The sequence below is a fragment of the Mastigoproctus giganteus genome, chromosome 13, assembly GCF_048544385.1.
Source record: "Mastigoproctus giganteus isolate SK-2022 chromosome 13, ASM4854438v1, whole genome shotgun sequence".
NCBI classification, from domain to species: domain Eukaryota; kingdom Metazoa; phylum Arthropoda; class Arachnida; order Uropygi; family Thelyphonidae; genus Mastigoproctus; species Mastigoproctus giganteus.
In genome coordinates, this window is record NC_143587.1 from 115,665,863 (window position 1) to 115,680,274 (window position 14,412).

The 14,412-nt window shown below is 38.5% G+C and overlaps 1 protein-coding gene across 1 annotated transcript in view; it reads left to right on the forward strand.

The window, feature by feature from the left end:
* The window catches only part of LOC150076379 (ubiquitin carboxyl-terminal hydrolase 36-like), a 334,558-nt gene that overhangs the window by 205,562 nt on the left and 114,584 nt on the right, over positions 1 to 14,412 (forward strand). The window contains exon 8 of the mRNA XM_090387341.1: positions 4,819 to 4,889. Within this exon, the coding sequence (XP_090243467.1) occupies positions 4,819 to 4,889 (71 nt within the window). The remainder of the gene's footprint in view (positions 1 to 4,818; positions 4,890 to 14,412) is intronic.

A 14,412-nucleotide genomic window follows, 5' to 3' on the forward strand; every position in this document is an offset into this window, starting at 1 on the left:
GAACATTGCACTGGCCACCCATGTCAATTGGTCACTGCTTTACATTTATTATGCTTTAGTCCTGTTATTTTGAAAACTACAACAAACTTCAATTCAAGACTGCATACATAAGCTGAGAAATAGTACTACTTTGTCAGCAGATCCAGTTATGCTTTTCCAGCTATATATCACACTGAGAGAAAGTGAGAAAGAATATATTTTAACCCAATCAGTTATACATTTAGGTAAATTGGACTGTGTGGAAAGCTCTTCATGGCCATAAGGCTAATGGGTGTGTATAAGAAATTAAAATCACCATACATGGACAAGGGGTAGAATTTTTTTCAGCCTGGACCGTACTTGTTAACAGGAGAAATTGCTTCTACAGGGATGGGATACACTTAAATAGAAAGGGTGCAAGAATTTTTGCTGATGCTGTCGAGGCAGTGTTAGGTGGGTAGGAAAACTACTAGTTGGGGGGATACAAGGACTAATAGATTAACAGTAGCCACTTGCAGAAGTGAAAGTGATTCTTGCACTGTTTCTATTGGAATGAGCAGCAGCCTGGAAAACAAGATACAGGATATTTCAGAGACTGCTGGGAGTCATTGCGGTACAAATAAACACATGGGTTGTGTTAGAGTAGCTAAGAATAGGAAGAGGTGCATGTATACTTGCGTGTACACCAATGCTAGGAGTTTGGTAAATAAATTTGACGAATTTGAGATATTGCTCAAAACATCAAAGGCAGATATTGTTGGGATATCAGAGACCTGGTGTCACACAGATATAAGGAATGCAGAACTGGAATTTGGGGAGTACAACGTCTACAGAAAGGATAGACAGGATAGGAAGGGAGGAGGGGTTATGCTATTAGGTAAGAAACACATAAAGTCCAAGGAAGTGAAGCCAGTCGACATCGATGGACAGGGCAGGGCAGTGTCGAGTCAGTTTGGTGTGATATAAGCATAGGGAAATCAAAATTGAGAGTAGGAGTGTGCTATAGGCCTAATGACTCTGATGAGTATAATAAGATATTGTACAGGGAAATAGAGTGGGCCAGTAAATCAGAGAGTCTTATAATGGGGGATTTTAATTTCCCAGATATTGACTGGAATTTGTGGGTTGGTCACTCGCACACTAGCAAGGCTTTTGTGGATTTATTGGATGATTGCTTTCTACATCAGCATGTTCGTGAGGCAACAAGAGGGAGCAATACTCTTGATCTGATTATCAGTAGTGATTCTTCATGCATTAAGAATCTGCAGATAAATGAACCACTAGGTAGGTGGCAGTGATCACAGTGTGTTGAAGTGGGATTTACTCAAGGAGGTAACTACCATCAGAGGTAAAGGGAAGGGTTTTTGTTTTCGTAAAGGTGACTATGATGGTCTGAGACAGTATTTAAATTCTATACAGTGGGACCAACTGATGATGTTACCAACAGCAAACTCAAAATGGGAAGCATTCAAGAAACTAATCTTGGAGGCTACCAGGTTTTACATACCAACTAAGAAATATTGTTCAAGGTTTAGGCCTAAATGGTTGTCAGATGAACTAATGAGACATGTGGCAGAGAAGAAAAATGCATGGGATACATACAAATTAATGGGTGACATGGAAGCCTATGATAGATATAAGTTGGTCTGTAACCAAGTCACAAAGGAGATTAGGCAGGCAAAGGCAGACTACGAAAAATCCTTGGCAAAGGATGCAAAGAAAAACAGAAAAGAGTTCTTCACCTATTTAAACTCAAGAAGGAAAGGGATGAATCAGATTGGTCCACTGGATATTGATGGTTCAACAGTTGAGGATCCTGCTCAGGTGGCCAACAATCTAAACAAGTATTTTGCATCTACATTCACGCACGAGGAGTTATACAGGAAGGAGAATGATGTAGGTAAAGTAAACATGGGCAGTGAGCTGGATGATTTTGTAATAACTGAGAGGAAAGTGGAGGAGAGATTGTTTAGGATAAACATAAAAAAAGCACCTGGGGTGGATGGGATCTATCCAGTTATATTAAAGGAGGCAGCAAAGGAAGTAAGCAAACCCCTAGCCATAATTATGAGAGCTTCTTTGGACTCAGGGGAGGTACCCATAGACTGGAGATGTGCAAATGTAACCCCAATTCACAAAGGAGGATCAAAGGCTGACACAAGTAATTATAGACCTGTTAGTTTAACTTCTGTTCCAGGTAAATTAATGGAGGCACTGGTTAAAGAAGCACTGCAGGATCATCTAGACAAGAATTCAGTTATAGCTCAGACGCAGCATGGTTTTGTTAAGGGCAGGTCTTGCCTGACCAATTTGATTGGATACTATGATGTAGTCACAAAAGAACTGGATGCAGGGAATAACTTTGATATTATCTATTTGGATCTTAGAAAGGCTTTTGATACTGTTGCACATGGAAGACTGCTGCACAAATTGGAGCAGTGTGGCATTGGAGGCAAATTGCTGCTATGGATAAGGGGATGGTTGAGTGGCAGAAGACAGAGAGTGGTAATCAATGGACACTGCTCAACGTGGACTAATGTTATTAGTGGAGTTCCTCAGGGTTCAGTGTTGGGTCCATTGTTGTTTTCGGTGTTTATGAATGATATTGATGATGGGATATCAAGTTTAATGTCCAAGTTTGCAGATGATACAAAGGTTGGCAGGGTTGTTAAGGACACTACTGATGCTATGCTGCTGCAACAGGATCTGGAAAGGTTGAACAGATGGGCTGAGAGGTGGCAAATGAAGTTTAACATTGACAAATGTAAAGTACTACATATGGGAAACAGTAACCCCAGAGCAACATATCAACTCTGCGGTACTACACTGACAGTGGTGAAGAATGAAAAGGACCTGGGGGTAATTGTGCAGGCAGATATGAAGTTCTCTGAGCAGTGCAGACGAGCTGCAAGAGTAGCTCATGGTGTCTTGTCAATGATATACAGGAATTTTTCTAGCAGGGATAAGGAGGTGATTATTCCCTTGTATAAGGCAATGGTTAGGCCACATCTTGAGTACTGTATACAGGTCTGGAGGCCTCATTTCAAGAAGGATGTAGAGCTGCTGGAACGAGTACAGAGAAGGGCAACAAGATTAGTGAATGGAACAAAGGGTTGCTCTTACGAAGAAAGGCTTAAGTTTTGCAAATTACAGAGTCTGGAGACTAGGCACCGGCGAGGTGATCTGATAGAGGTGTATAAGGCTTTGAATGGTTTGAGCATGCTCAATGCCAATGGGATTCTTCATCTTGCTCAAAATAATCACCTCAGAGGGCATAAATTCAAATTGAGGAAGGACGGATGTCGGATAGATGTGCGGAAATTTGCCTTTGGCCAGCGGGTGGTTGGTTGATGGAACCGACTTCCGTCACTTGTTGTTGAAGTTGATAGCCTAAACAAATTTAAAGCTCAACTGGACAGGTATTTTGAACGAACGGAGGGGTGACATGGGAGTGGTGTGTGTGTTTTTTTTTTTTTTTTTTTTTTTTTTTGGCTGATGCTGAATAAGCTTGCTTTCTTGCATCATATGCCTCTACTAATGCTAATGCTAAGTTTGTGATGCAATGTCAGGTCTATCATCAATGCTATGGTTGCTAACAGTGCCATGGAGCTTCTAATATAATCAGCAGAGGGAATGGTTACATGCAGGTAGACAAATAAAAGATTGAAAATATACTTTATTATGTAGAAGAAAATCATTTAATGGTTTTCCTGTGTAACCTTGTACAGTCTGGTTTTCCTGCAATAATCTAATTAAAATATTAACAATGCATATATAAGCAGGCAAGTGTATCTATCAGTTCTGAAATTGACTTTTTTGTATTTGGCATGTGCACTGCACTTTTTGATGTTTTGTCTTAAGCTACAAATAGACATATAAGTACATTAGTCCATAAAATAATGCTGCCTCCCCTTTGTAATCATAATTTGGCTACTATTTTTGTCATTTTAATAATAGCAACATGTGCTTTACTTTTTGTACAAATGCATAGACAAAGATTTCTTTGACTGTGTCGGTAGGTTCCTTTTTTCTCTCTCTTTTTTTTTTTTTTTTTTTTTTTTTTTATTATTGTAAAATATAATGGAAAAATAATTTTCCCATTAGCCTTCTGAAAGTAGTTATTCCAGTTGTTTTTATATCATTGTTTTTTTTTTTGTAACAAGTGTTGTAAATTTGGTCTGGATTGAACTGTAAAATAATATATAGGTGGAGAGAGTAATTTTTCATCCCTCACAAAATGACCTGTGAACATACACTTACAATCATAATACAAAGCAGAGCAGTATGGTCTAAGTCACTGATGCTCCTCAAAACCAGTAACACTAATAACATAAGTTCTAAGCAGGTAGCTTTTATAACTAATGGTAGCCACCTTGTTTCAAGATAGCAGATAAAAATAAAAATATCTAACACTGTGCCCTGAGCTTATTAAAAAGACCTGCAAATTTTGCTTCAATCAAATTGTAAACAAAACAGTACCATGTTCATCTATAATTCTAATGGCTGAGTTGTTTCAAGATGGCTGAAATTAAACTCCCAGTTGGAGCTCATATGCATGGTAAATTTGGTTTTGATTGTACTATAAATAAAAAATGTTATTTGGGGCACAGACAAGTTTTAGAAATTATACTAAATTTTTGGATGTTTTCATGGAAAAACATGAAAAGACTGTTAAGCAGTAAATTATGTTTACAGTTAAATCTTAATACATTAGATACATTATACTTTTTTGCCATATTTCTTACTGATTTTCTTATTTGTAAAAAATCTTGCAGTCTATTGCATTTCATTTACACATTGTTATTAAATAATGTGATGACTAAAGTTTTCTTTTCTTAGTAATCTGCTTGAAGTGTAAGAAAAAAAGTAATACTTATGATCACTTCATGGATTTCATTTTGGATATCAAGGTAAAATTACAGTTAAGGCTGTCTGTGTAAATCACATTATCTGTGTGTGTTTATGTTAAAAATTTGAACACTAAATAGGAAAAAATTTATTATAATTTTGTGACCTAGAATGTCTAGATTTATTTGCAGCGGATGGCATTTTGTTTACTCATGTGCAAAGGTTTATTTTTATCTGTTGTACATGGTAAAGAATTTCATACTGTTTTTTTAGAATGTTACATTTTGAATAATCTATAAAAATATCACTTTTTGTTAGAGAAGTCAGCTGCAGAGACTAGAATTGATTGTTGAAGCATACTGTAGAAAAGTGTTATGAAGACAGAATATTTGGATACAAATGCTTCATAAATGGCTTCAGTATTACTGAGGATGATGAAATATCAGGGGGGGGGAACCTTGCTCTTCAACAAATGATGACTTTTTCTCCACATTAGAAGCATTATTCCAGCTAATTTTGAAATAAGAATTGAAGACAGCCTCTCAAGTTGAAATATCATATTGTAATTCAAGAGCTGAATTTTCAAAAGAAGTGGTTGAAATTTGTGATCATGGTCCAGAATTTCTGAAAATGATAGCGAAATAAGCATTATGAATTTCTGAATATAAGTATTATGTATCTTCTCCTGGAAATAAAAAAAGTTCAGGTTGAAAGGAATTCATAAATCCCTTTTCAGGAAACTGTCCTGCAATATCCTCCTTATTTGCTTTCTCCTGAACCATATGACTTATTTTGTAAATCAAACTAAAGAGCTCATTAGAGGGTTGATTGTCTTTTGAAAAAAGTTATGAGCTATAACAAATGCAATCAAGAAACATTCAGAAAAGGACTTCAAAGAAGCTTCCGCAATTATATAACTACGGGGGAAAAATATAAGTAGTCCAGGTCAGTATTTTGAAAAATTCACTGAGTAATTATCTCTAAATATTATATAAAAATTTAATCCTGGAACTTTTCAGTCCTATCATATATATTCAGTATGAAGAACATTCCCCTTATAATCTCATAAGCCTTAGTCTGGCACTTCTCAACCATTCTGACTGAGGGATCCTTTTATATTTACAGAGATTTTAAAGGGCCCCATAGAAGGAATTAATTCAACAGATAATTGTCTAATATACAAAAATTTAGGTATTATTACAGTATACTTCTATTCCTTGACTTATGTGTTTAATGCATTTCTTGGAAGTGATCACTGGACTTGGAGTAGGGAGGGGGGTTTACTCTCACTACTTAATATTGGTTGGTCTTTAGTTAACCCTCACTGAAGAAATATTTAATTCCTCTCCATGGAAGATTTTATCTCATTACTAGAAATATCACAAGTCTGTTTGTTAATAATTCTACTTCACTCCTTGATAAAGATCCATAAGGAGAGAGATCATAATATGTGCCTTCCCTAAGATAGCTATATTGATTAATCAAGAGGTATGTATGATCAATCAGTACAGCTTAATCAGTGCAAATTAATAAATTCTATTTTTCAAGAAACTCCATTAAAAACCAAGCCTGTTTTAACAGTCATGTTATAAATTAGAATAGGATTATAATAATATAAAATCACTTAATATGTTTAACATTTACTGCCATGATATTAAAGAAAAAATTAATGTGGGGTGACCACCTCTTTTTTATTATTATTATTATTATTATTAATATGGTACTACCACTTATATTACAAAAATGGAAAAAAATCAGTATTTCTGATATTGTGTTTTTTAATGCTTGTCTCATACCATTTGTTTACATTTATGCCATTTATTTCTCCGGTTGATTATGATTTGTGAAGATGCTTGGTGCAATGTAAATAACAATTATGTTTAAGATAAATTTTAAATATTTTTATATTGTTTTTTAATGAGGTAAAAAAACATAATTACAGTGTGACACGATATTTAAGCTCTCCAGGCCACCTACTCGAAATGCCAGTGTGATTCAATGGCCAATGAGCTCCACAAACCAGGTCTCAGGGCACAAACTGTCAAAACATTGTTTGACAGGCTTCTATGAATATAAACCCAAAAAAAAGTTCTAATATGTGGGAAGAGTATTTTACAAGGACTTCGATTGGACTAACACCTATATTCCCAATTTAGTGCAGTGCAGTGTTTATAAAAGTTTACATAAGTATAATAATAATATGAATATTTAGTTTGGAATATAAGATTTTTATTAATTTTAAAAATTTCTCTTTGTTATCTGAGTTCTTTTTTCTTATCAATTTTAAATATTATGCTTGCAGTCCTGTATTGTAATACTTGCAATCCTGTATTATTCAGAAACTTTCATATAGTTCTTCTTTTTTGAACATAATGAAGAAAACATACAAAAGGGTGTTAAATTACAGCAGGTCTAATTATCTATTAGGCAGTTTCACATCACTACAGGATAAAACATATTCACTTCCACGGGCTACCCACTTGAGATGTCCACACAATATAATGCACAGTGGAAAGCATCTCCTATTTCTCACAGAGTTCAAATAAACAGTACATGTGAACCAGCAAGCAGATCTGAAGGCATGTGAAACTGCAAGGGGTGCGACCCAGCTGTTTGGTCTCATGTCAGTTAAGCGTTAATACATACACCGATGAGCCAAAACATTATGACCAGCGAGTCGTTATGAAAATCGAAGCAACTGCAGGTGAACTACGGCGCGGGTCAGGACACGGTATAAAAAAACACCTGATACTGAGCTCCATTAATCAGTGTTACTCCTGTTCTTCAGATGGGAAAGGCAGCGGACTTAAGCGAGTTTGACAAAGGCCAAATTGTAATGGCCAGACGACTGGGTTAGAACATATCCGAAACGGCATGACTCGTGGAGTGCTCATGGTCAGCCATGGTTAGTACCTACTTAAAGTGGTCTGAGGAGGGAAAACCCACGAACCACCAGCAAGGTGTTGGATGACCGCAACTCATCGATGCTCGAGGTGAGCGAAGGCTCTCCTGGATGGTACGTGGCAACAGAAGGGTGACTGTGGTTCAACTCGCTAGTAATTGGAATGCTGGTGACAGGAGTAATGTGTCACAACACACAGCACATCGAACACTGCTGAAAATGGGGCTGCGTAGTCGCAGGCCGCTCCGAGTGCCCACAGTTCACCGTCGACAGTGCCTACAATGGGCACGCAAGCATCGAAACTGGACTTTGAGTGATTGGAAGAAGGTCATCTGGTCCGATGAATCACATTTCCTATTGCACCGTGTGGATGACTGGGTACGTGTGCATCGTTTATGCCGACCGGGCTAGCCGGGTGGGTAAAGTGCCTGCCTGGCAACCCAAAGGTCGCGGGTTCGAATCCTGCCTCGGGCTTGGATCAAAGTACTGCAAAAGCCTTGGGAGGTGCATTATGGCCACAGAAGCCGATGCACCAACAACTACCAAAAAAAAAAAAAAAAAGCATCGTTTACCTGGGGAAGTGATAGCACCTGGATGCACCGAGGGATGAAAACAAGCCGGTGGTGGCGGTGTCATGCTTTGGGCAATGTTCTGTTGGAATACCCTGGGCCCAGTCATCCATGTGTCGGGCACTCTGACATTTACCACCTACCTAAACATCATTGCTGACCAGATACACCCTTTCATGGCAACAGTCTTCCCCTCTGGCAGTGCCGTCTTTCAGCAAGATAATGTGCCATGCCACAACGCCCGGATTGTTCGAGACTGGTTCGCGGAACATGAGGAAGACTTTCAGGTATTACCCTGGCCTCCAAATTCCCCAGACATCAATCCCATTGAGCATCTGTGGTTTGTGTTGGAACAGCAACTCCGATCTGTGGCGTCTCAACCACGGACCTTGCAGGATTTAAAGGATCTGCTGGTTACGAGTTGGTACCAGATACCACAAGACATGTTTAGAAATCTTTTAGTGTCCATGCCTCGCCGGGTACGAGCTGTTTTGGCTGCACATGGAGGACCAATGTCATATTAGGTAGGTGGCCATAATGTTTTGGCTCATTGGTGTACATACATATAAATAATTCAAATCAAAAGGGACTATGAAGCCAATAAGTTCTATTATTATAATAATCTTAAATTCTAGGTGAAAACCTCACACCTTTTTAGTAGGACTGTTAATCTCTCAACACTCAATCGTGAATGATTATAATATGAACTTACCCCCCATGCACAGTCATAAATAAATCAAGTTAAAATAGCTATTAATTAAAATAATCATACCTTAAACTCTCATATCGTGTCAAGGGAGTTGGAAAGAATTATGGAAAGATGGCGGCCACCAACCTCCAAAAACCAATGAACATCACAAGCCATCATGAGAATTCAGGTGCCTCTGTAGCTAGGTGGGTAGGAGCAGAAGTGCATAGCACATGCTTCTTGATTAAACCGGGGTTCGAGCCCATGACCACCAAATAAGAAGGATGCGGAAAGGTCAGGGAATGACCACCGCATACCCCCGGAGCAATATGGCCTTAGTTGCTAATGCTCCTAAAAACCAAATAACAAACAAATAACAAGCAGAGTTTGGTAACCAGGCACCTTAGAAGAGACCTAGTTGAGGTGTACACGTAAGTGTAAAAGTAAAATGAATAAGGTAGGTATCTATGCATGGTCTCAAATGGGTGGGTTTTTTAATTTATTTATTATTTTTATTTTATTTTATTTTATCATTTATTTATTTATTTTTATTTATGGTGTCATAGTTGATCTTCAGCAGCACGGATCACAAATCAGTGAGTTACAGTCAGTGCCAGATTTCCCATATGAGATGATCCTTTTTTTTTTTTTTTTTTTTGCAAATTAGTTCATTTTTATGCACACAGATGAGGCTTTTTGCCAACCTGTAGACTAATGTTTATAGTTTGTCACATGCCTGAAGCTTTTGCATTAAACTTGCTTGCATTTTTTACTACTTAATCAATCTTCATTACTGTTGTCACAACTCTCATTGTAATTAGAATCAAAATTGTTTATAGATTAAGTTTCTATTAGTATGTCTTCTGCTTCATCCATAAAAAGTAATGGCCTCATTTGGTAAAAATGCAGAATTTGATTCCATGCCAGCTTTAATTGGGATTTGTAGTTGGTAATTTAATAACTTAATAGGTATATTCTAACCAAGCTCCAATTTTAGAATTGCAAGCTTAATGTGTAATATTTTGGTAAATTTACCAAGTGTAATATTTTGGTAAATACACCTTTTATGGTTTTTTTTTTGTGAACTGCTGTGACATTTTTCTAATCAATCATTACAGACTGATTGAGCCTGTTTCAACTGTACGACTCACTGAAACATATAATTGTTATGAATATGATTGTTGTTTTCAATAGAATTATTAATATCTCTGTATTACATCTTATGCATGTTCTTTCTTCTTCTTCTATGTCGCAAGCATATTGATCCCTTAATAGCAATGATTTGTCATGTGTAAAGAGAATTCACTTGCAATGGACTTCCCATACTAATGGCAAGGTCATTTTGTTCTGAAAAATGACCACATAAGGTTGTTCTGCCAAACCACCTTATGTGGTCATCCTGGAGTATAAACACAAAATTTATTTATTTATTTATAATCCCTTAAAACTGGTAAGTGTATGCACTGTATTTCCACTTGTGTAGAATAACTGCAAAGCAATTTTTTTCAATTTTGCATAATGCAACCACAACACATATCAAATTAGCACAGTGTTTTCATCCTATTTTGAAGAAAACTCCTCTTATTATTTTAGCATTAGCATTAGCATTAGCAAGACGTTGTAGAGCGGATATCATCTTTTAAGGGCACAAAAGGTGATATAGTTGTACACGTTGGCACTAATGATATTCAGAGTAGGAGACCAGTGGAATTACTTAAAAAGTACAGGTCACTGTTGAAAAAAAGCTGTGAAGTAAGGTTGAATTTGAAAGTGTCTGCAATTCTGCCCAGACACGATAGGAGGGAGTATATGATGAGAGCCTTGTCAATCAATTCGGCCCTGGATAGATTGTGCAAGGCTCAAGGGGTAGAATTTTTTTCAGCCTGGACTGTACTTGTTAACAGGAGAGATTGCTTCTACAGGGATGGGATACACTTAAATAGAAAGGGTGCAAGAATATTTGCTGATGCTATCAAGACAGTGTTAGGTGGGTCGGAAAACTGCTAGCTTGGGGGGAGACAAAGACTAATAGATTAACAGTAGCCACTGGCAGAGGTGAAAGAGATTCTTGCACTGCTTCTACTGGAATGAGCAGAAACCTGAAAAACAAGATGCAGGATATTTCAGAGACTGCTGGAAGTCATTGCGGTACAAATTAACACATGGGTTGTGTTAGAGTAGCTAAGAATAGAAACAGGTGCATGTATATTTGCATGTACACCAATGCTAGGAGTTTTTTTTTTTTTTTTTTGATTTGGAAGTTGTTGGCGCATCGGCTTCTGTGGCCATATTGCACCTCCCAAGGTTTTTGCAGTACTTTGATCCAAGCTCGAGGCGGGAATCGAACCCACGACCTTTGGGTTGCCGGGCAGGTACTTTACCCACTCGGCTAGCCCGGTCGGCTGCTAGGAGTTTAGTAAATAAATTTAATGAATTTGAGGTATTGCTCAAAACATCAAAGGCAGATATTGTTGGGATATCAGAGACGTGGCGTCACACAGATATAAGGAATGCAGAACTGGAATTTGGGGAGTACAACATCTACAGAAAGGATAGACAGGATAGGAAGGGAGGAGGGGTTATGCTATTAGTTATGAAACACATAAAATCCAAGGAAGTGAAGCCATTCGACATCGCTGGACAGAGCAGTGTCGAGTCAGTTTGATGTGACATAAGCATAGGTAAATCAAAATTGAGAGTAGGAGTGTGCTATAGGCCTAATGACTCTGATGAGTATAATAAGATACTGTAGAGGGAAATAGAATGGGCCAGTAAATCAGAGAGTCTTATAATGGGGGATTTTAATTTCCCAGATATTGACTGGAATTTGTGGGTTGGTCACTCACAAACACACTAGCAAGGCTTTTGTGGATTTATTCGATGATTGTTTTCTACACCAGCATGTTCAGGAGGCAACTAGAGGGAGTAATACTCTTGATCTGATTATCAGTAGTGATTCTTCATGCATATAAAGGAATCTGCAGATAAAGGAACCACTAGGTGGCAGTGATCACAGTGTACTGAAGTGGGATTTACTCAAGGAGGTAACTACCATCAGAGGTAAAGTGAAGGGTTTTTGCTTTCGTAAAGGCGAATATGATGGTCTGAGACAGTATTTAAATTCTATACAGTGGGACCAACTGATGATGTTACCAACAGCAAATTCAAAATGGGAAGCATTCAAGGAACTAATCTTGGAAGCTACCAGGCTTTACACACCAACCAAGAAATATTGTTCAAGGTTCAGGCCTAAATGGTTGTCAGATGAACTAATGAGACATATGACAGAGAAGAAAAATGCATGGGATACATACAAATTAATGGGTGACATGGAAGCCTATGACAGATATAAGTTGGTGTGTAACCAAGTCACAAAGGAGATTAGGCAGGCAAAGGCAGATTATGAGAAATCCTTGGCAAAGGATGCAAAAAAAAACAGAAAAGAGTTCTTTACCTATTTAAACTCAAGAAGGAAAGGGATGAATCAGATTGGTCCACTGGATGTTGATGGTTCAAGAGTTGTGGATCTTGCTCAGGTGGCTAACAATCTAAACGAGTATTTTGCATCTACATTCACACATGAGGAGTTATTCAGGAAGGGGAATGTCGTAGGTGAAGTAAACATTGGCAGTGAGCTAGATGATTTTCTAATAACTCAGAGGAAAGTGGAGGAGAAATTGTTGAGGATAAACATAAAAAAGGCATCCGGGGTGGATGGGATCTATCCAGTTATATTAAAGGAGGCAGAAAAGGAAGTGAGCAAACCCCTAGCCATAATTATGAGAGCTTCTTTGGACTCAGGAGAGGTACCCATAGACTGGAGATGTGCAAATGTAACCCCAATTCACAAAGGAGGATCAAAGGCCGACAAGTAATTATAGACCTGTGAGTTTAACTTCTGTTCCAGGAAAATTAATGGAGGCACTAGTTAAAGAAGCACTGCAGGATCATTTAGACGACTTCAGTTATAGCTCGGACACAGCATGGTTTTGTTAAGGAGAAGTCTTGCCTGACCAATTTGATTGGATACTATGATGCAGTCACAAAGGAACTGGATGCAGGGAATAACTTTGATATTATATACTTGGATCTTAGAAAGGCTTTTGATACTGTTGCACATGGAAGACTGCTGCACAAATTGGAGCAGTGTGGCATTGGAGGCAAATTGCTGCTATGGATAAAGGGATGGTTGAGTGGCAGAAGACAGAGAGTGGTAATCAATGGACACTGCTCAACGTGGACTAATGTTATTAGTGGAGTTCCTCAGGGTTCACTGTTGGGTCCATTGTTGTTTTCTGTATTTATAAATGATATTGATGATGGTATATCAAGCTTAATGTCCAAGTTTGCAGACGATACAAAGGTTGGCAGGGTTGTTAAGGACACTACTGATGCTATGCTGCTGCAACAGGATCTGGAAAGGTTGAGCAGATGGGCTGAGAGGTGGCAAATGAAGTTTAACATTGACAAATGTAAAGTACTACATATGGGAAACAGTAACCCCAGATCAACGTATCAATTCTGTGGTACTACGCTGACAGTGGTAGAGAATGAAAAGGACCTTGGGGTAATTGTGCAGGCAGATATGAAGTTCTCTGAGCAGTGCAGACGAGCTGCAAGAGTGGCTCATGGTGTCTTGTCAATGATATACAGGAATTTTTCTAGCAGGGATAGGGATGTGATTATTCCCTTGTATAAGGCATTGGTCAGGCCACACCTTGAGTACTGTATACAGGTCTGGAGGCCTCATTTCAAGAAGGATGTAGAGCTGCAGGAACGAGTACAGAGAAGGGCAACAAGATGGAAGGGTACAGAGAATGGAACAAAGGGTTGCTCTTACGAAGAAAGGCTTAAGTTTTGCAAATTACGGGCGCCTCCGTAGCCAGGTGGGAAGGAGCAGCAGTGCGTAGAACACGCTTCTTGATTAGACCGGGGTTCGAGCCCGTCACCACCAAATACGGAGGATGCGGAAAGGTCAGGGAATGACCACCGCATATCCCGGAGCAATATGGCCTTAGTTGCTAATGCTCCTAAAAACCAAATAACAAACAATTTGCAAATTACAGAGTCTGGAGATTAGGCATCGCGAGGTGATCTGATAGAGGTGTATAAAGCTTTGAATGGCTTGAGCATGCTCAGTGCCGATGGGATTCTTCCTCTTGCTCGGAATAATCACCTGAGAGGGCATAAATTCAAATTGAGGAAGGACGGATGTCGGATAGATGTGCGGAAATTTGCCTTTAGCCAGCGGGTGGTTGGTTGGTGGAATAGACTTCCATCACTTGTTGTTGAAGTTGACAGCCTAAACAAATTTAAGGCTCAGCTGGACAGGTATTTCGAACGAACGGAGGGGTGAAATGGGAGTAGTGGTTGTGTTTTTTTTTTTTTTTTCGGCTGATGCTGAATAAGCTTGCTTTCTTGCATCA